Source organism: Cloeon dipterum, chromosome 3, assembly GCF_949628265.1.
Source record: "Cloeon dipterum chromosome 3, ieCloDipt1.1, whole genome shotgun sequence".
In the NCBI taxonomy this organism is placed as follows: Eukaryota; Metazoa; Arthropoda; class Insecta; order Ephemeroptera; family Baetidae; genus Cloeon; species Cloeon dipterum.
This window is the reverse complement of record NC_088788.1, coordinates 436,044-456,998: the sequence shown is the minus strand read 5'-3', so window position 1 is coordinate 456,998 and position 20,955 is coordinate 436,044. Positions and strand designations below refer to the sequence as shown.

The 20,955-nt window shown below is 44.8% G+C and overlaps 4 protein-coding genes across 5 annotated transcripts in view; 2 read left to right on the top strand and 2 right to left on the bottom strand.

The window, feature by feature from the left end:
* The window catches only part of LOC135940693 (TOX high mobility group box family member 4-A-like), a 110,693-nt gene that overhangs the window by 3,860 nt on the left and 85,878 nt on the right, over positions 1-20,955 (top strand). The window lies entirely within an intron of this gene.
* Positions 371-6,136, top strand: LOC135940690 (tetratricopeptide repeat protein 21B-like). Of its 2 annotated transcripts, XM_065485685.1 has the most exons (11): positions 371-601; positions 654-1,753; positions 2,616-3,262; positions 3,321-3,431; positions 3,478-3,798; positions 3,847-4,017; positions 4,074-4,358; positions 5,015-5,138; positions 5,202-5,415; positions 5,468-5,652; positions 5,708-6,136. In XM_065485685.1, the coding sequence occupies exons 1-11, from the start codon at positions 378-380 to the stop codon at positions 6,025-6,027; spliced, it is 3,702 nt and encodes a 1,233-aa protein (XP_065341757.1). In that variant the 5' UTR covers positions 371-377; the 3' UTR covers positions 6,028-6,136. The 2 variants fall into 2 exon arrangements, with proteins under 2 accessions (XP_065341757.1, XP_065341756.1); XM_065485684.1 differs by having other exon boundaries at positions 3,478-4,017.
* wfs1 (wolframin ER transmembrane glycoprotein wfs1) lies at positions 6,088-11,467 on the bottom strand. The gene is made up of 10 exons (XM_065485688.1): positions 11,252-11,467; positions 11,083-11,190; positions 10,658-11,029; positions 10,339-10,598; positions 9,976-10,184; positions 9,592-9,861; positions 9,312-9,540; positions 8,181-8,414; positions 7,865-8,122; positions 6,088-7,326 (listed from the first exon to the last, which is right to left on the bottom strand). The coding sequence occupies exons 1-10, from the start codon at positions 11,313-11,315 to the stop codon at positions 6,730-6,732; spliced, it is 2,601 nt and encodes an 866-aa protein (XP_065341760.1). The 5' UTR covers positions 11,316-11,467; the 3' UTR covers positions 6,088-6,729.
* The window catches only part of LOC135939724 (adenylate cyclase type 5), a 41,462-nt gene continuing 32,411 nt past the window's right edge, over positions 11,905-20,955 (bottom strand). The window contains exons 12-25 of the mRNA XM_065484250.1: positions 19,863-20,010; positions 18,659-18,744; positions 18,458-18,599; positions 17,353-17,450; positions 17,143-17,236; positions 16,601-16,729; positions 16,362-16,517; positions 15,393-15,529; positions 15,181-15,323; positions 14,264-14,367; positions 13,561-13,780; positions 13,366-13,497; positions 12,711-12,835; positions 11,905-12,651 (exon numbers count right to left, since the gene is read on the bottom strand). Of these exons, the coding sequence (XP_065340322.1) occupies positions 12,529-12,651; positions 12,711-12,835; positions 13,366-13,497; positions 13,561-13,780; positions 14,264-14,367; positions 15,181-15,323; positions 15,393-15,529; positions 16,362-16,517; positions 16,601-16,729; positions 17,143-17,236; positions 17,353-17,450; positions 18,458-18,599; positions 18,659-18,744; positions 19,863-20,010 (1,837 nt within the window). The 3' untranslated portion in view covers positions 11,905-12,528. The remainder of the gene's footprint in view (positions 12,652-12,710; positions 12,836-13,365; positions 13,498-13,560; positions 13,781-14,263; positions 14,368-15,180; positions 15,324-15,392; positions 15,530-16,361; positions 16,518-16,600; positions 16,730-17,142; positions 17,237-17,352; positions 17,451-18,457; positions 18,600-18,658; positions 18,745-19,862; positions 20,011-20,955) is intronic.

Genomic DNA, 20,955 nt, shown 5'->3' with positions numbered 1-20,955 from the left:
TGCCAGTTGTGGCGCTCGCGCGCATGACGTGTCAGGCCAACGTGCTCGCTGTTGGCGACGCTGCGTTGCCAAGCTTCCGTCTCACCTGTCTGCAGCAGCACTGCTGTGCGCGCGCGACTGTTTAAAAGGGTTTAAAGTCGAATAGTGGAATCTCGCGCATTCCAATCTTGTTTACAAACACAAACGATTAACCTGCGCCCCGGGACGAAGAAAATGCACCTGCTGCCGCCCGGATTTGTGTTTCTTTGGTCTTGAATAATTCATTAAATCAACTACAGGTATGTAAATAATTTTTTAAATGGCTGTTTTGTGAATTCTTAGGTTTAATTTTTTTTAGAAATTTTTCAAAAATTCTTACCGTCAAAAACAGATCTAAAATGATGGACATCAGACTGTGCAAGTCTCTCTCGGTGTATTTCGGCGTGCGGAGTTTGTACCAGACGATGTTTGAGCTGGCCAAAAGAGGAAAGTCCGAGCACCCGGCTAAAGAGGCCGAATTCAAACTATTGATTTGCTGCGCCCTGAAACTGCTAGGACGAAATGACGAGGCCAAGAAAGAATGCGAGACCATCCTCAATCCAGACGACGTTGAAGCGTTTAGGTACGGAATTTAAAATTTAAATAAATTCTATAAAACAGTCCAACAATTTCAGGTATTTTTGCCGAGAGACTTCAACGCTTGAACCGAACGAGAGCTCGGCTTTGGTTCTTGTCCTCTTAAAGGACCACAAGAAGTGCTGTGACCTGCGGCTGCCGAGGCAATCTGTCCCTTCGTTGTGCTACCAGGGCTGGAGTCACCTGGGTTTGAAGTCGGTGGACAGAGCCACGGAGCTGTTCGAGAAGGCCCTCAAGTTGAGTCCGACCGATTTCGAGGCCAACCTCGGAATGGCCAAGTGCCTCGAGGGCAAAGAGGACCTGGAGAAGAGCTTGGACACCCTGAGCAGGCTGGTGATCAAACACCCTGAGACGACGGTGCCCATCACCGAGAAGATGTTTCTGCACCTGTCCCTGTGCGACTGGGAACAGGCCATCGAGCAGGCGGGCCGCGTGCAGAGCTCCGTGGAGGCGGCCAGGGTCAAGGTGCTGAAGGCGCTGTGCCTGGACGGCAACTTCGAGCAGGCCGAACACGAAATAGGCGTCCTGAGGAGGACTCTGGAGGAGAAGGAGAACTTCAATTCGTGGGCCTACTTCCATTCGGGCCAAATGATCAACCGAGTGTGCTCGAGGAACGCCGCCATTCTGCAAGAGGCGAAGGCGCTGGTGCAGAAGGCCATCGAGCTGCAGCCGGACAGCTGCGAGTTCCACTGCGAGCTGGGCTACAGCCTGCAGCTTCAGGGCAGGCTCAAGGAGGCCGTCAAGGAGTACAAAATCGCCGTCAAGCTGGACGACTCGTCCATTTTCGCCCTGTCCAACCTGACCTTCTGCCAGCTGCTGGAAAACCGAAACAGCGACACGGTCCGCCAGCAAATCGATTTGCTGAAGGAGCTGCAGGGCGCTGATCCGTCCGCCCAGCTGCTCTACATGAGTGCGATGATCAATGAGAAAGACCGCAACCTGCCGCTGAAAGCCATTCAAGCCCACCTTCGCTTGGTCGAAAACATACCCTTCGGGGTTGAGTACCTCAAGGCTTACAACCCTGAGTTCATCTTCTCCATCATTGGCACCCTGCTGAACCGCATGCACGTGAAAAAGGACTCCCCTGAGCTGGTCTACCTGCTAAAGGTGCTCAAGCCCATCACACAAACCTGTCCAGGTAAAATCTACCTCAAGTAAATTGACCAACAGACTCAAATATATGCAAAACCGCAATAATAGTCCTCAGGTAGCGTGACCCGAAACAGGCAATTGTCAAAAATCGTCGCCAAGTATGAAATTACTGGAAAAAAGCATCAAAATCCGGCCTCGGAGCGGATCTCAGGTCGGGGTACCCTGGAAAAGGTCGTTAGGGTACCCCAGGTCGAAGCGCCGCGCGAGACGTGTCCAATGAGGGGTCGTGGTCAAAGATTGGACGAGCGGCTGAATTTAAACAAAAATTAAATTAATTTTGTCGTGTGAAGTGTGAAGCTGAAAAAAAAAATTAATTTTAATTGTTCTATGGGCGCGAAAAATCTGAAAGTCGGTTTCCAGACCGGGACGGGCCTCTGCGAGCGATGGAGTTGGTAAAACTATTTCAGTTTGCTCCTTTTGGATTTTTCTTTAAAAATTTCGACTTTTTTCAAAAATTAGGCTGAAAAAAATTCGTAAAAATTCTAAAAATGTTCCGATTTTTAAAACCGCAGACGGGCGAACGCGCCTCATTAAGGGTCGTCGATTGATAACAGAATCGACGCCGTCGGGCCCATAGGGCCCCGCCTGAGCCCCAAAAACAAAAATTTGAAATGTCACATTTCACGTGTTTTCAACTTTAAAAATTATTAACTCGGCTCCTATGGGTCGTACGACGTAAGACCAAAGTTATTCAGACTCGCCGTGAAATTCTGTGTCTTTTAGGCCCAATTGCCGCCGCCACCCGCCCACGCCGCCTCCAACACCCCCAAAATCTGCGTTATTTTAAAGTTTTATTAAAAAAAAACAATAATCAGCATTAAGAAAAATTTATCTTTCCTCTGTTTCAGGATTGTCGGAAGCAAAATTTTTGCACGCCAAGGCGCTCCACCTGAGCGGCGACTCTGCCAACGCTCTTGCCCAGTTACGGCGGTTCAACTACAACAGCGAAGCGCAAATGCTAGTGGCAAAAATTCTGCTGTCCCAGAACGACACCGTTGGCGCGAGCAACAGCCTGGAGATGGCTCTCAGCTTCGACTTTTCCGTCAAGGAGCACCCGATTTACCTGCTGGTGCAAGCCAAGAACCAGAGGGCCAAGGGAAACGTTTCGGACGCCATCAAGTGGCTGCGGACCGGCCTGGCCAGCTCGAGTCTCAGTTCGGCGGACAAGGTGACCATCAGTCTGGAACTGGCCGAGACGCTGACCGAGGCGGGCAGGGTGGACGAGGCCACCGACCTGCTGAGGAAAACCGTGGCCGAATTCTCCGGCACGAGTGAAGAAGGAAGGCTGATCGCCGCCCAGGCGGACTTGGCGTTGAAGGCCAACAAAGTGGACCAGGCCCTGGAGATTTTGAACTCGATCGGCCCGTCGGAAATGCACTTTTTGGAGGCCAGGCACAAAATGGCAGAAATTTACTTGGTGCACAAGAGAGACAGGAAAAAATTCGCAGCCTGCTACCTGAGCATCGTGGAGCAAAAACCTGGCGTCGAGAGCCAGGTATTTATTAATTTTTTATAAAAGTGTATAATTGTTTAATTATGTTTATTTTTATCAGATTCTCTTGGGGGATGCGTACATGAGGGTGCAGGAGCCTGAAAAAGCCGTCGAGGTTTATGAGCAAATTCTAAAATCCACCTCTAGGAAGGACGTCTCGCTGGCTAGAAAGGTTAGTTTTATAAAAAAATTGAACTATACTAACGACAAATTTCTAGATTGGGCAGGCCTTGATTAAAACGCACATGTATGGAAAAGCCGTGAATTTCTACGTAGAGCAAGTGAAGAAACATCCGTCCTTACGGAAGGATTTGGTCGAGCTTCTCATCAGGATGAAAAATTTCGACCGTGCCGAGACGATCCTGAAGTCGGCTTGTTCCGGCAACGTGCCCAACAGCGACAGCGACGAGCTCATCAACCGGTGTCAGCTGCTGCTGCTGCTGGCAAAGGTGCAGGAGCAAACTGGACACGTGACAAGCGCCCAGAGCACCCTGATGGAGGCCAAAGACATCCAAAGCAAAGTCTTAAAAAGACTCAATGTGAGTTACAAAATTAAAAAAGAGGAAATTTGCTCATTTTTGGCACAGATTGATGGAACTGGAAAGCTGGCTGCGCAGAAAATTGTTGCTGCGAGTATTTGCAGGCTGATGGCGCAGCAAAACAGCAACCAAGAGGCGATCAAACTTTATAAGGAAGCCCTCGTCCACCAGCCGAGTGATCCTGATACCCTGATAGCACTGGCAAAACTTTATCTCCAAGTAAATGAAATTTTTCCCAATTGAAAACACATTGAAATAAATTTTATAATTTCCAGGCTGACGACCTGGCGCTGTGTCAAGCCACCTGCGGCCAGCTGCTCCGTTCCGACCCTGACAACGAAGCGGCTTGCGTAATGATGGCAGACATTTCGTTCCGAAAGACCGATTTTGAGACGGCAAGCGTCCACTTTCAGCAACTGCTGAATAAACAGCCCAGATACTGGACCGCCTTGGCCAGGTTTATCGAAGTGATGCGCAGGGCCGGGACCCTGAGCCAAGTGGCTCCCTACCTCGAAAGGGCCGCTGACAAAGGGGATGAACCTGGTCTCGCGTATTGTCAGGTGGGCAGAATTAACGAAAAACACGAAAACTTTGGTTTTTGGGACCCAGTTGGTTACATGGGAGATCGAAAATTCGCGATTATTTCCAAACAGAGAATATTTGGAGGATTTTACTGACTTCATCGCACGCACAGGACCACTGCTAGTCTGGAAAACGATTTTCAGATTTTTCGCGCCCATACAAAAATTAAAATTAATTTTTTTCGGTTTTGTCGGCATTGCGACTCGCAATGTTCAAGGGCGTAAATCGTTTTATTTTTGTTAAAATTCGGCCGTTGGTCTGATTATTAACCACGGATCCTCATCGGATAGGTCTTGGACGAGGCTTTGACCTGTGGTACCCTGACGACATTTTTCAGGGTACCCCGACCTGAGATCCGCTCCCAAACAGGTTTTAATAGCTTTTTCAGTAATTTCGAGCTTATTTTGGATTACTCGGCAATGATTTTTTACCCTTGCCTATCACCAACTTTCCTCAGGTCACGTGACCTGAGATTGGGCCCCGGACTGTTTGCGGTTTTGCCTGCGCCGACATTAGAATTTCAGTCTTTTGGTCAATCCCTTGAATTAATTATTATTACGTCTGCGTTTAGAATTTTTTAAAACAATGATACGTAAATTAATAGAGCAATTAATTATTGTTGTTTTAAACACAGGGCCTGTACAGTCTATACAGTGGAGAGCCGACGCAAGCGTTGAAGCATTTTAATCGAGCGCGACGAGATCCAGAATGGGGTCGCCAGTCGATTTGTTCCATGATCGAAATTTGCTTGAATACAGGTGAAATTAATATATTGGACAATTATTTTATCTCAGGACTTATTTTTCTCTTTCCAACTGCAGAGGCGCTTTCTAGTTTGGAAAATTCTGACATGGACTCCAAAGATTCGCGCGAGACAGCGCTGAAAACGGCGGAAAAGCTGCTCGGCGAGCTGAATCCGCGACCTGTCAGCGAGGAGAAAAACATGTACCAGTTGCTCGTTTGCTTCTGGATGCTGGCCAGAAGGGAAAAGGCGGTCGCTGAGCAAGCCCTGCAAGAACTCACTCTCCTCGCGGGGTAATGATCAGCGGAAACGAAACTTTTATCACGATTAATTAATTTTCTTCAGAGTGGAGAACTCGCGCATCAACATCGGCGTCACCCTGGCCATTTCCATGGCTTACCTGATTTTGAAGCAATCCACCAGGGCCAGGAACCAGCTGAAAAGGGTCGCCAAGCATCCGTGGAATTTCGAGGAAGCAGAATATTTGGAGAAAAACTGGCTTTTGCTGGCCGAGCTGTACATCCAATCAGGTACACGCCCTGAATTTTAGCTTTTCCATGCCTTTTGCTTACCTGGCGTCTGCAGGAAAATACGACTCGGCCAGCGAGCTGCTGAACAAGGTGCTGGTGCACAACAAATCGTGCACCAAAGCGTTCGAGGGTCTCAGCCTGATCAACGAAAAGGAGCAGCAGTACAAAGAGGCCGCCAGCAAATACGAACAAGCGTGGAATTTCGGCAACAAATCCAACCCGGCGGTCGGCTACAAGATGGCCTACAATCTTTTGAAGAGCAAGAAATACGTGGCCACCATCGACGTGTGCCACCAGGTTTTGGCAAACTTCCCCAACTATCCCAACATACAAAAGGATATTCTGGAGAAGGCGAGAAGCCACCTGAGAACTTAAAAATGTTTAGTAATTTTGTGATATATATTCTCCGTCCATTTTTTGTAAATTAGAACAGCATTGTTCGACATTGCACAAATTAAATACTCTTTATTGCACTTAATGTTAATCAGGCTTTCGTATCAGAAAATCATATATTTAACTTCAATTTCGACTTTCAACAGACTAAAATGCAGATTCCTACGCTCTAATCACAAACACGATTGGTCACAACAAAATAAATTAGCTCTCGCGTGAGATTAGATGGGTTAGCCTCTCTAACAAGGAAACTCTTCGCTCCTGTTTTTGGCGAAATTATTAAATGGGATAATCGATTAGTGGGTCATTTTTGACGCTAAAAAATCCCAAAAGGGTTAGTTCCGAGCTTTGTGAGTTGTTAATAATTTTTCTTATGGCAAAATACTTAATAATTTACAATTTTATGAAGCTACGAGACATGCTAGTGAGCTCAGAAAATTTTAAAACATTATCTTGAGCCGTTAGTTAATTTCCAGGCGAACATTTAAAAATTAGGAAAATGTTTGGAAAGTAAAAAATGACGCATCGATCAATTTTTCTTGTCAAGAAGACTGTCACTGGCTTCATAATCCGATTTTGAATCATTTCCCACAATAATTTCAACTATTCAAGCTCTATTGCGAACTAACTGACGATTTAAATAATTCCGCCAAAAACTAAAACGTTCCTTTTGAGTCGTAACAATTAAGTGAACCGGATCATCGGTCCCAAAACAAATCCAATAAAAGACTGAAGCGCGAGTTGTCCGACGTCGATGAGTGTGGTGACCGAAGCTATCAAGAGCCCCGGCTTCCTCATCATCAGAAGATCACTCTTGTGGCAGTCCAAGCAGTCGATTTGCTGCAGACTGATTTTGGGGGCCGGTCCGCCGAGGCCGTCGGCCAGCAGCTCGCCCTTGAACCAGATCCGGTCCTGGGGCTGCAGGACGGCGGTGAAGTTCTTGAAGAAGTCCTCGGCGACGAGCCGCACCTGCGCGTCCGTGCCCCACATTCTCTTGGACTTCATTTTGACGGAGAGCGTCACCTCGACGTTGGCCCACGAGTCCAGGTGGCACTTGCGCCCCGTCAGGTGGTGCAACCGGCACTGCCCTGCTTCGGTCGACCGCCCTTCGGGACACACGAGCGGAACTTGCTCCCCGATCAGACAGGCCAGCGTCGACGAAATCAGCGATGGAAAGAGCTGCAGGCCAGAGGCCAACGGGTTTGACATTTTGCTCACTTCCACGCTCGTCACGTATCCGTTCCAGCTAACAGATGTCCCGGACAATGGAGAACACGACAGCTGTTGTCAGAAAATTAAATTCTTTATTAAATATTTCACGGGTTTTGCCGCAGAGGGAGTTAAAACTGGTCCTTTGCCGGTTTATATTTTTTGTTAAAACTGGATAGGACATTTTTAAATAATTATAATTATTCTCCGCAAATAAAAAGCAGGATGAAAATTTCAATATGGTGATATTTTCGAGAAACTCCACTTCAAAGTTAAATTTCTTAAAAAAAAAGAAACATCTCTATGAATATTTCTGGAAAATTCACAATCCTTTAAACACACTTTCTACTTTTCTTAATTATTTTCAAAAATATTTTTATTTTTAAATTATTCAACCGTGCATTAGTTTTTACTTATTTCCAAAGTTCACTTTTTTAAATTAGAATTAAACGGTAAGCACCTCCGCACACTTAAAAAACGATTAAAAATAATTATGTTTCGGAAAATTGCGTAGCTAAAGGAAAATTTAAAAGTTTTTTTGCGATGCAGTGGGTTTTCCCAGAAAACGCGAGTTTTTTCGAGCGTACAGAATTTACAGTTGGGCACTCACTTGAGTAACTGCGACAGAGGATTGTTCCCAGGCTGGCTGGTGGCAGTGTTGGTGGTACATGTCCCAAGTGAGCCCAGACTCGGGCTCTGGAATGTTGTGAGTCGATTCTTTCGTTGCCGACGCGTGCTGCTCTTCTTGCAGGTACGAAATGCTGCTCAGGGTGCTGTTGCTGACCGGATAAATCAGCATCACCATCGCCACCACGCTGCAAATGAGTTGCAGGGCAAGCACTAGACGCCCGGCATGCACCGTGCCTCGCTAAAATCGTTTAAATTGAAATATATTTTTTAAATTAAAATCTTATTTTTTATTTTACCCTGTGTAGCTTTGCAATCCACCAGGAAAGGGCAAAAGGCAAGGCGGCCACGAACGACGACGACGCTGCCTTGACCAAAAGTGTGGTGCTGGTGAGCGTTTTGAGAATTGCCAACGCCGGCAACAGCAGCAGCAGCACTCCGATCAGAGGCACGCAGAATCCAAGCCCGACGATCGAGAACGCAGCTCGCAAGAGCCCGAATTTGGTCGCACTCTCCGCGGACAGCACTGCAATCTGCGTTTTAAGTTTCAAGTTATTAAATCATGCTTTGTTTGAAGGGCTAGTGTAAAAATTCATCATCGAGTATCGCCAAATGTGCTCGAAATTATTGAAAAAGCAATAAAAAACCCATTTGGAGCGGATCTCAGGTCGGGGTACCCTGAAAAAGGTCGTTAGGGTACCCCAGGTCAAAGCCCCATCTGAGACGTGTCCGATGAGGGGTCGTGGTCAACAATTGGACGAGCGGCCGAATTTTAAGAAAAATAAAACAATTTTCGTCCCGTGAAGCCGAAAAACCGAAATAAAATAATTTTAATTTTTGTATGGGCGCGAAAAATCTAAAAATTTTTTCCAGGCCGGCGGCGCACCTCTGCGTGCGATGTAGTCGGTAAAATGCTTTCAGTTTGCTCTTTTTGGATTTTACTTTGAAAATTTCGAATTTTTAGAAAATTAAGCCGAGAAAAATTCGTAAAAATTCTAAATATGTTCCGATTTTTAAAAACCACACACGGGCGAACGTGCCTCATTGAGGGTCGTCGATTGGTACCCAAATTGACGCCGTCCGGCCCATAGGGTCCTTCCTGGACTCCCGAAAATAAAATTTTAAAATGTTTCATCAACTTTAAAAAATTAATAACTCGGCTCCTATGGGCCGTACGACGCAAAACCAAATTTATTCAGACTTGCAGTTACATTCTGCGTCTTTTAGACCCGATTGTCGCCACCACCTCTAACTTCCTTTGCCACCAACGCCCCAAAAATCTGCGCAATTTTAAAGTGTTTAGTTTAATTTTATTTTTAAATTTGGCTATGACCCGGATTCGGTTTCGGACTAAAAAATACGCCTCCCCGCAACAAAACAAGTCGATTGTTAGGTTTTTGCACCAAAATTTTGAGAATTTGATAACTTGCCTGCCACCATGCTAGAGCGACGCAATGAGGTATCAAACCGCGGCAAACGCCGGCCCAGCCGTTTCTAACAGCCATTCGGACGAGGATTAAAGCGACAGACAAGTGCAGCAGAGAGCGGTACGTGAGACAAAACTCGACGCTCCTTCCGACGATGGATGAGGCGAAGGCTGGAGCTCGCAGATCCAGGAATTGCCAGCCTTGAACGACGGCGTCAAATTCGTACGGATACCTAAATACAATAATTTAATTACCATTTTAATTATTTATTTAATAAGCATGCCTGGCAAGAACATTGAGGGCAAAGGAGAGAAGCATCAGGCCATCTGGCTTCTTCCACGAGTCCATGAAGCTGAAAAGCGTGATCACGGAGAGCACGGTGGCGATGACGGAGATTTCAGCGTGCGGCACCCAACTCGAGTTGACCAGCGGATAAGACACGATGAAGAAGAGCAGCGCGGCGAAGAATCTCACGTACTGGCCGACGCCGCCGTTCAAGAAGCGCCGCTCGGCCTGACTAGAATCCAGGTATCCACCTCCCAAATCTGCCGGACTGAGCAACAACCAGATTCAAAATTATTCTGAATTAAATTAAAACAGACAGACAAAGTTTTATATAACATTTTTCTCTCTTTGGTCTGAATAAATTAATGAAAGGATTGCTCACTTGGAACTGTGGCTCAAAAAGAGCTGGGACCAAACACGGAAGTGCTGGAATTCCTTCTCGCGCTGCAGCATTTCCATGGTGGCGATGAACATGAAGCCGAAAGACGTGTAAAAGATCATGATGGAGAAAAGCCAAGACAAGCTTTCGGCTCCCGCCAGCCAGTAGCAAAGTAGCAGTAAAATCGTGTGAACTGGAGAAGTTGGAATGATCTGAAAATAAAAATTAAACAACTCGTTAAATATTTAAACTAAAAATATTCAACCATCTAAAAACAATTAAATAATTATAGGTTTAAATAGGAATCTCTTGCCACAAAGTTTGATGTTCTAATTTAATTCAATTGTCGTGTGACCCGGGTTTTACCATTTGAAGCAGCGAGGAGCCGCGTCTGGCGAAAAACTCGAGAAGAGAGACGTAGACTAAGACAACGGTGGCCCACGGATGCAGCACGCTCCTTTGAATGAAGCCGATTTGTTCGAGTTGCCCTCGTTCCGGGTCGGCAAGCACCAGCACCCTTTGCACCAAGGGCAGTTCACCCCTGGTGTACGTTGTGGCTGCCGAAACCAAGCAGTCTTCTGTCAATTTCTCGCCGGAATAGCTTTGACCGGCTCGTGAAGTCCAATCTTTCAAATTAAATCAATAAATCAGTCCACGGATAATTTAAATTTAATTAATTTTCCACCTGTATGTGGATCAGAGCCGTCGCTTTCGGAATTATTGTCAGCGGCAGAGTGCATTGGCCCCTTCAGAAGTTGATGGCTGGACGTCAGCCGTCTTTTCTTCATCACGACAATCCGCCGTCTCAACTGGTCCGTCGTGATGTAGTCCTGTCCGGCCGATAAACTGTTAAACAGCTGGCGGGCCGCCCTCCTTGCGAGCTTCTCGTCTTGGCTCATTTTCAGGCACTTCTGCACGTCCAGGAAATTTTGCTCCGAAATCCCTCTACCGATATCGAGACAGTGCTGCAGGATTTCCGTGGCGTCCAGGTGGCCCTGCTCGGACGCTTTGATCAACCAGTAGACAGCCAGGCGGTCGTTTTCTTCTTTGTCCTCAACTAAATTTCCAAATGAATAGAAAATATTGCTGATAAATATAAAAACTCCGTACCATTCTCTGTGTCGTTCAGGAGTTGCTTCGCTAAAGCAACCTGAGCCTCAGGACATCCGTCTTCGGCCAGCTGACCTTGCAGGAGTCGCAGTGAGCTTCGAGGACCGTCTGCAACGCCGATATCATATTTCATTATTTTTATGGATTTCGTAATGTGTGGAAGTAATACCGTGGTAAGTCCACTGTTTGCGGCGCGAGGCCTTCTTCAGCGGCACCGGCACGACCCCAGCCATCGTGCGAACGCTGACAAACTTGGATGCGAACCGCGTCAGTGCAAGACCGCCACCTGATTCTCGCCAGTCTAGCCCAAAATTGCGCTCACAAGAGCAGGTGCGAGTGTCAAGGTGCGTAAGTGCGGAGGCGGTTTTCCTTTTGTTGACATTTTACTACACAGCTGACGGCCTTTCTCCGTTTCTCCATCGATCACAAAACAGGACTGACGCCCCGCCCACCATCTCTAACGGCGCGAAACGGAATTCGGGAAAATGTGAGAATGTGAGCTTTGGCCTCGTTTACATCGCCGATTATAGGAAAATGATCTGAATTGGATAGATTTTGACGAGTGGAATCGAATTAGTAAAAGAGAACACACGATGCAGTGGGTTAATTTGGTTAATTTCTCGAGAAAATTCGCATCAAAGAAAATACGAAAAATTCATACGAATTATGTGGGTATAAGAAGCGAGTTTTTGACAAAAATATCAGTTATAATGTTATTTACATGAACTATGTAATTCTCGACACTCAAAGACCCACATTTCGACGCCATCTTGCATCTGTACTCAATGGAGGGGTAATTGAAATAAAATTGTCCGCGCAGCATTTCATTCTTGTGTCTGTAGGCTTTATTGCCAATGCCACCTGTCCGTCACATTTATGAAAATATCGATGAATAATCACATAAATTTTAACACATTGAGACCAATTTAAGTGATTAGAAGAGAAAATTGATAAGTTACAATCTTGGTCGATATTTCTCACACAACCCTCTATCCCTCTTGGTCAAGTTCCATTTGTCCTCTGGCTGCAAAAATATACATATAGCTCGATCGTGGAAACTGGCCAATAAATATACAGTCTCAACAATTCATTTAATTCCTCTCAAGCCACTAGAAGTTTAATCTGAAGATTGCAACCAATTAAATGCTATAGACGAGTGAAGAGATAGGCCTTAAACTTATGTCATATTCACGTAGGCCAGGCAAAACGATCCTCTCTGTTTTGCCGCAAATTTTTTAAACGTTCCTTCCATAGAACTATTGAAATTGTAGTGTATATAGGAAAGTAAATTTTTCAACATTCAACACCGATTTTGCGTAATGACATTTGCATAGGGAGCCTTTTTCTTTATTTCTTTCGCAATTAAAAGAATGAAACTGTGACAATTTCAACTATACAGCAGACGAGCATCACAATCACCGATTGTTCTCCAAAGTTTGTTTGGCATTAGCTGTTCTTGTCGTTCAGCAAGTAAGTCACCATTTCACCTTTGCCCTTGACGATGACCGGCCCCCGACAGGACAAAGAGTAGCCTCGCTCGTTCAGTATTTTGTACACTTCCTGCGTCACCTGAAAAAAAAAACGATTTTGCTCGCACAAAGATAGGGAAGGTAAATAATCAAAATTGCCTGAATTGAGTCCAGGAGGCCCGTGGAGTCCATTCTGCTCGCGACGTTCACCGCGTTGCCCCAGATGTCGTACTGCGGCTTCTTGACTCCGATCACACCGGCCACCACGGGACCAACGCTGATGCCTAATGATCCGTATTATTTATTTTACATTCAAGACCGTCTTTAACGACGTTTCTGAGCACACCAATCGATTCCTGGGGGTTGAATTAGTTGGAATTGATATTTTTCCGTTAAAAAAGTCCAGCGCGACGTGCGAATTTTTTTCCCGCCAAAACAAATGAATGCGAGAAGTGCGCACGCATCACAGCTGGTATGAGCCAGATCCAGCCAGCTCTGACGCGTGCGCACTTCTCGCATTCATATTGTTTTGGCGGGAAAAAAAAGTTCGCACGTCGCGCTGCAATTTTTTAACGGAAAAAATATTATTTCTGACTAATTCGACCCTCAGGAATCGATTGGTGTGCTCAGAAACGTCGTCAAAGACCATCTTCAATGATTAAAAATAGTTTTAGACATTTAAAATCCCTAATTTCAATTTAATAAAAAAAAATAAACCCAATTCCATTTTGAAAATTGAATCGCAACGGCGCAACCATCAAAGATTGTTTTCATTAACCCATTTCACCATGCAGGAGAAAAGTTTGCTGCGTACCGATTCTAATCTTGAAGTGATTGAAGGAATGTTCGTTGACGTATTCTAATTGCTCCCTGAGCCGCAACGCGTAATCAGCCATCGCGGTGACGTGGCTGAAGTTGATGAGATCACACGAGTCCTCCGTCAGACCTAGCGTCGAGCAAAACAGTCAACAAAATAATAACAACTTATAATCGACTGAATGTGTCTCACCAGACGCAGCCATGTAGGTGGCTCCAGTCGACTTGATTTTCTCAATGGAGCCGAACCGCTCTTCCGCGAGGATCTCGTCAAAGTCGGCGATGATTTCGTTGAGCAGCCGCAAACACTCGACGCCTTCGTTGTTCGACTCGAGCTCGACGTAGAATTCCGAGAAGTTGGGAATCGACGCGAACATGATGCACACGAACTCGCACTCTTGGTGGTACAGCTCCTGCCGAACCAATTCGAAATTAGTTCCTTCGAGAAATTATAGACTGTCTAAATAAATAAAAAGCCAAAACTGCCAAATAACGATCGTGAAACCGGTCTTTGAAATAATTGTGGTAGCCATTAATCCTGCAACGCATTCAAAATGCTAAATGTTAGCGGTGAAATCGCTTTTTTTCGTTTGAAAATAATCCCTGACGCGGGCAATAAATGATCGATCGTGCGACCCACGCTAATTAAACAGTGCGGTAAGCGCACAAGGGCAAATATAAATAAATATTGCGTCATGCGAAGGGAAATGTGAATTTGAATGAATTCAATCAAACAGCAGCGATGGCAACAGAGGACGGTAAACCACACGGCTGGCTGTCAAAGGAAATTGATTTTGCTCAAAGGAAAGGCGCGCGCGGCGCACGAGGCAAATTCACGAGTGCAGACCGCCGAGACGCCTTTTCACGGCTCAATACACTTTGATTTTCTTTCTTACCTCGATATCACCGCCCAGAAAATGATCGGCGACGTGCTCGGGCAGAATGTTGGCGAGCAGCTTTCTGTTGTGTGCTTGCAGGTGCTCCATTTCCTCCTTTTCCTCTGCAACTCACGCATGACCGAATTAAAAATAACTCGTGGAAAAAACTGCCACGCCCCTCCGGTGGTCAAACGCCTGCAGATTTTGCGAGCTATGCAACCGGCTTGCCACCACCGACGCGCCGGCTGCATATTTTGCTCATTATTTTGTCATTAAATATTCACGCCCCTTCAAACTCACCTGCACTACTTCTCGCTTCGTATTAAATGCAATGAATGTTTTAATTCCACACAAATTGCAGTCTATGGACTAGGAAAGTCATTAAAATAGTCCATTCATGTCAAAAGACTGGATAAGAGTTAAGGGAACAATTATTTTATGAATATTTAATGAATTATATCTTTAAGATCGTCTTTGACGAAGTTTCTGAGCACACCAATCGATTCCTGAGGGTTGAATTAGTCAGAGGGGATGTTTTTTCCCGCCAAAACAATTTGAATGCGAGAAGTGCGCATGCGTCAGAGCTGGCTGGATCTGACAAAGTCATTCGTACAGGCGGTGCTCAAACCAGCTATGACGCATGCGCACTTCACGCATTCAAATTGTTTTGGAGGGAAAAATAGTTCGCATGTCGCGCTGCACTTTTTTAACGGAAAAAACATCCCCTCTGACTAATTCAACCCTCAAGAATCGATTGGTGGGCTCAGAAACTTCATCAGAGAAGTCTTTAAGGCGAAAGACCTTGTTGATTTGTTTAGTTTATTCAAAAATAAAAATTACGATACGATAATAATTTAAAGTAAAGGTAAAAATTATTTGACTTCAATAATTCTCATCTCCGCAGTAAAAGAAGTAACAAATGAACCATTTCTCACCATTGGCTTGCAATTTCCACAAGAAATCGAGTCGAGACGTGGTTTCCGACTGCTGGCTGTGGATGAGCGCCGCGAGCAGCAGGAAAAGAATGCACGAGGCGGTGAGCAGCACGGGCATTCCGCCCTCCATGCCCAGACTCCACCTTTGACAGGACATCACGTGGAATGAATTTACGCAATTACAGGCATGGGCTCGATTGTTGTTTGCTTACATCGACATGGGCGGAAGCATCAGACAGAGAATGGCACTGACGCTGCCCAGCCCCAGCAGGGACAGCTTCACGGGGGTGGTGAGGGCTCGGTTTTCGGCGCACGCCGCCATCGCCAACACTAGACAACCTGCCACCCACTGAAATTTCGATCACCAGCACGTTAGAACTAATTAAAAAAATAAATTAACAAAAGTGGCTTTGCGAAGTTGACCAAAAGACTTAAATTTAAGCAACGGTGCCAGCAAAACCGCAAATTTTTCTTCAGATCGCGCACCTTGAAGAAGGTCGGGGTGAAAAATTGTTGGCAAGTTTCGTTAAATGTGCTCAAAATGACCGGAAAAGCATTAAAAACCGGCCTGGGAGTGGATCTCAGGTCGGGGTACCCTGAAAAAGGTCGTTTGAGTACCGAAGGTCAAAGTCCTTTCCAAGACCTGTCTGATGAGGGGTCGTGGTCTATGATCGGACAAACGGCCGAATTTTAAGAAAAATAAAACCATTTTTGAAGCGCAATGCCGAAAAACCGTATATAAAATTCATTTTAATTTTTCTATGGGCCCAAAAAATCTAAAAATCAGTTTCCAAGTCGGCGTTTGACCTGCGCATGCGATGCAGTCGGTGGGAACACATTTTGGCCCTCCGTTTAGACAAAAATCCCGAATTTGGGACATTTTGAATCTTTTTCGAAAATTCAGCCGAAAAAAAATCGTAAAAATTCGAAAAATGGTCCGATTTTGGAAAACCGCACACGGGCGAACGCGTTTCACCAAGGGTCATCGATTGGTACCAAAATCAGCGCCCTCCGGCCCATAGGGCCCCGAAAACCACAGTTGGTAGGTGTCCCAAATCGCGTTTTTTTCAGCGGAAATGTTAAAAATTCACCAAATTTGTCTCGCTGAGACTTTAAATTTCACAGCTACAATTTCATTAATTAAAAAGGAAATGTTTCGAGCGAATTAAAGTTGTACAGACCTCTGGAATTTGTTCAGTATCACAAAGGTTGTCGGCCGCGTTGTAGACGAGGTTGGCCGTGTCGTTGAGCGTGACGTTGGCAATGACGCTCGAGTTGTCCGCGCGCAACATTTCCTGCTTCATGCCGCACTCGTCGCCGGACCACGAGTTTAACAACTGTATGTGGGCGAGCGAACAAACTCAATGAGCACGTGTCCCAATCCACGTTTATTTATTTCCAACGGGGAAAATTAACTCACCAGGGGCAGCAGGGCGGCGATGTAAATGCACGCGACTGTGCAGATTGCCACGTTTTGAGCCACCTGACGGCTGTGGTTCATTTTGGCAGACAGCTTCGCCACCAGCTTCCCGCACGCTCGGCTCACACTCTGCTCGCAATTACAATTTTTTTTTATATTTACGTCGCAAAATAAACAAAAAGAAATAAAAATAGGTTATTTCTAGTAGAGTCTGGAATTTAATGTAAAATTTACTGCTTAATAAACCAATATTTGGTAACAAATGACGAAATTTACACCAGGAATCACGTCCTAAAATATTAATTCATATGTTTTTAACGGGAAATTTTTAAAAATTTAATTACAAGACCCCAAATATTGGTTTAATAAGAGAATTTATTGCATATTTTGATAATATCATGCATCAAAAGAGTTTTCATGTAAGAGTAAAAATTATGTAAATCGAGACTGTTGTGCTGATTAGTTTGAAAGTTTCGAGAAAACCAAAACTTGTGCTATATACGTATTTTTAATGAGAGAATGATGAAAGTAACACTTCTTACCTCACGATCATAAGAGAAAGTCAGAAAGTTGAAAAATGCTATTAAAATCAGTCCAGGGATGCTGCAAAGAGCACAGGCCAAAAGAGCAAGTGGGCTAAAAATAGAAGAAAAATCCACTCGTAAAAATGACACTGAAATCAATGCGTGTTAAGGAGGAGATCTGATGGAGAGTTGTTCGTGCAAGTGGGCCGGAAATATCCTATGTATTACCTTGTGCTCGCGATCGCCTCCACCAGCATCACAAGCAAGTAAACCAGCAGGGAACACAGAAAGTACGCCGCCAGCAGTTTGTCTTGCTCGTGCGAGTACTTGCAACAAAGGGTTTGTTCAACCAAACTAATTTACAATGCAAATATAGACAAAGGCGAATTTATTTGCTAAAGGCACGGTTGTTATTTCAAAACTCATCCTTGTGGAATGGGCAAACTGAATTTGGATTTAAAATCAAATTGGTTTTATGGTAAATAAATAATACATGACCATTTTAAGACGTAACAAGCGGAGAAAATAGCAATGACTATAAATAGGGCAGTGTTGTTGAATTGGTTGGTGTTGAAATCGTTACAAAAATGCTTTATTAACAATTTGAGACCTTAAAGATGAATTAGTGAGGGCAAAATGCCACCGAACTCATAATTCCCCCGAAATTCGCTCTTTGTTCTGCAACAGATGAGCGGAAAACCGATCGTTTAGTCTCTATTTGCAGCTAAATAATGGTTAGTAATTTTTAATCGCAGAAACACATAGAGAGTTGATTTAAATGCAATTTAAAACACGAAGATCGTGGAAAACAAATAATTCTTTGCTTGTAAAATTCTCGACGCTGATTGGCTGCACGCAATGCGCATGTCCACAGATTCCGAGGTCAGCTCACTAAGAATTCAGATTCGCGCGCAAGCTGCTGAAATGCGCGCGCATTGCGTGCAACCAATCAGCGTCGAGGATATTCTTTAATTAAGAATTCTTGCTCTTTTTTTCGGTTTGCGTGTTTTTATTCGCAATTAAATCGGGTTAAATCAACTTTTCATGGGATTTTGCAATTATAAATCCAATATAGAGCAATTCTTTTAAGTGATCAAGTCCGTGAAACTTTGACTAACATGAGCTGTCAGTTTGTTGGCCCGACCGCAAAGATTATGCCATTCAGACTCAGAGAGCGAATTTGGGATTCGAGGCGCGCGCATTAATAATTCAGCAGGTCGTGTGTGTGTGTGTGACTGCATTTTGTGTGAGTTTGCATTGAGTGACGGGGGCGCTAGAGCTAGAGCTAGAGCTAAAGTGAAATGAATAATGCTGGCCTGGCTGGTGCCGGTACCTTCTTCTCCACGTCTGGCTGCTTGAAGTTGAGCATGAAGTGTTTGCAGTGCTCGGCACGCAACCTGTCCACGCTGCGTGCGTCGATGGCGCGTTTGAGGTAGTCGTTGAGCTCCTCCTGCTGGTCGCGCGTCTCCTCCATTCTAAATCGGGACAACACACTCATGCATCTTTGATTTTAACATCACACGACCTGCCGAACCTGTTTTCCGACATCAGGTGGCCCATGACCCGCAGCTCCTTGGACACGCTGACCCCGTTGGCGCCTTTGTTCGTTGTCGTCGGCTTCTGCGACAGACAGACGAAACCTTTTGTAATATTCATTGATTTATTGGTCCGAGTGGCGGAAAAGGAAGAAATTGTTGTGACGGAGGCAGGCGAGAGACTATATAAATGTCAAGGGCGATTCCAAAATAAATTTGCTTTCATGCGTAAAATAATCGTTCTCGTTTAATAAAAATGATCGGAATAAAGGCGAACTCTTGTTCCGAGATCTTAAAGACACGAACCAATATAAATGTTGAACCCTTAAATTCAAGAAGAGTCAATAGGGGGTTAAGGTTTGCGATTTTTCTGGAATTTTTGTTTTGAAAAATCCACCGGGGGCCGGATTTACTCGACGCGCAGATATGGCGTCTGGAAGAGTACGGCGGGAAAGTTACAAACGTAAAATGAGATGAAAATAGCCTCTGCACAGTGAATATTTTTGTTGTTATTTATTTACTACCAGCTAATTAGCCCGGTAATTGGCGAATCGACCGTCAGATAGCACATCAGGCCAATGCAAATGTTACAAAATCCGCGGGAATGAAATTATTAGGTCAGCACGCTTCTTTTTCAACGCTTCTGATTGGCCGCTTTATTGTCTCCTGATTGGCCTCCGTTATTTCGACGCCGTATTGAATTCTGACCGGCGGGAAACCACCACAAATCGCAATCCGTACCCCCGGTGGATATTGCGACTGCGCAGAAGGTTTTAATTTGGGTCACGCATGCGCAGTGATGAGTTTCAGCCTCCCTGTGAGATTTAGAAGTGATCTGATCATACTGCGCATGCTTAAGATGCGCACAAATTTACTGCGCAGCTTCTAAATGGGCGAATATTCAAACAATTATCAATTTCGACGCCGTATTGAATTCTGACCGGCGGGAATCAACTGCACAGGGCTGTACAAAATAAAGATAAAGCGGCTAATCAATCTAATTGGATTAACAGGATAAGAGGCTAATCTATAGCAGCCGTTTCCACAGTAAATAATACATCGAGCGGCTTATCAACATTGATCGTGCAGGCGTCGCCGACGGGGGAAATCGATGCGGCGCGGCAAACGCGGAAGAAATTAATAAATAATCACGGCTGGAAATCTCTTTTTAGTGCTGGTGCGTGGTGTGCATAATATACTCACGTTGATGCGACACTCTTCCTTGGCAACGATCAAGAAAGTGGCGATGTTGTGCGCGTGCAGATAAGCGTTCCTCTGGCCTCCGTTTCCCGCCTCCACCTCGTAGCTGTCGCCCAGGTACTGCAGCGTCTCTTTCGTGATATGCACTCGGCTGAAATGCGCGAGAAAAGAAGAACGACCTATTTACACACTCAAGCGACAATAAAATATTCACGCGATCTATATTTATCTCCTTGCATCAATTTTTAATCTGCCCATGACTGCTTAATCGCTCCTTCAATAAATTCAAACAAACTCCACGAGGCAGAAAATAGATCCACATTCGATTCTAAATAAAACTGACAGTCGAAAAATAAAATCAGGACCGTGGAACAGTTAAAATTCAGATTTTGCTGGATTTTTCAAAAAATTTAATAATTTAATCCCTCTTGTCTTTTTCTTCCGACTTCTGTCCGCCATATTTCCGGTCCAGGGTAAAAAAATTTGAAAAGTCTGCACCTCAATCGACGCGAAAAATGTCTGGGATCATTTTGAGACCAAATACGAGCCGATCCGATCAAAATTCTAGGAGAAAATAATTTTTTAGCTTTCAAAAACGTGATTTTTGCACTTTCTCCTTAAGGATAACATGGAAAATCAGAAAATTCTTGATTATTTTCAAACAGAAAAATTTTACGGGAACATGCCGACTTCATCGCACGCACAGGACCACCGCCGGTCTGCAAACCGATTTTCAGATTTTTCTCGCCCATAGAAAAATTAAAATGATTTTTTTTTTGTTTTTCGGCTTCGCGCGACGAAAATGGTTTTATTTTTGTTAAAATTCGGCCGTTGGTCCGATCGTCGCCCACAACCCCTCATCGGATAGGTATTGGACGGGGCTTTGACCTGACATACCCCAACGACCTTTTTCAGGGTACCCCGACCTGAGATCCGCTCCCAAACAGGTTTTTAATGCTTTTAATTTCAAGTAAAGCAGGTAAAAAGGATTTTTCACAAATTATCTGTAACGAAGACGAGGAAAAACTTTTGGCCTGCTTGCAAATTGGGTGCGGCAGAAGCGGGCGGGCGGCGCAAAGGGAAAATAATATGTTTA

Excerpts from the sequence above, each read along its gene's own strand:
- LOC135940690 (XM_065485684.1), top strand. The coding sequence starts at position 378 with ATGATGGACATCAGACTGTGCAAGTCTCTCTCGGTGTATTTCGGCGTG. Across the intron at positions 602-653 it reads GACGACGTTGAAGCGTTTAG|GTATTTTTGCCGAGAGACTT; the intron begins GTACGGAATTTA and ends CAACAATTTCAG. Across the intron at positions 4,018-4,073 it reads TGGCAAAACTTTATCTCCAA|GCTGACGACCTGGCGCTGTG; the intron begins GTAAATGAAATT and ends TATAATTTCCAG.
- wfs1 (XM_065485688.1), bottom strand. The coding sequence starts at position 11,315 with ATGGCTGGGGTCGTGCCGGTGCCGCTGAAGAAGGCCTCGCGCCGCAAA. Across the intron at positions 11,030-11,082 it reads CCTGAACGACACAGAGAATG|TTGAGGACAAAGAAGAAAAC; the intron begins GTACGGAGTTTT and ends TTGGAAATTTAG. Across the intron at positions 7,327-7,864 it reads CCTCTGTCGCAGTTACTCAA|CTGTCGTGTTCTCCATTGTC; the intron begins GTGAGTGCCCAA and ends TTCTGACAACAG.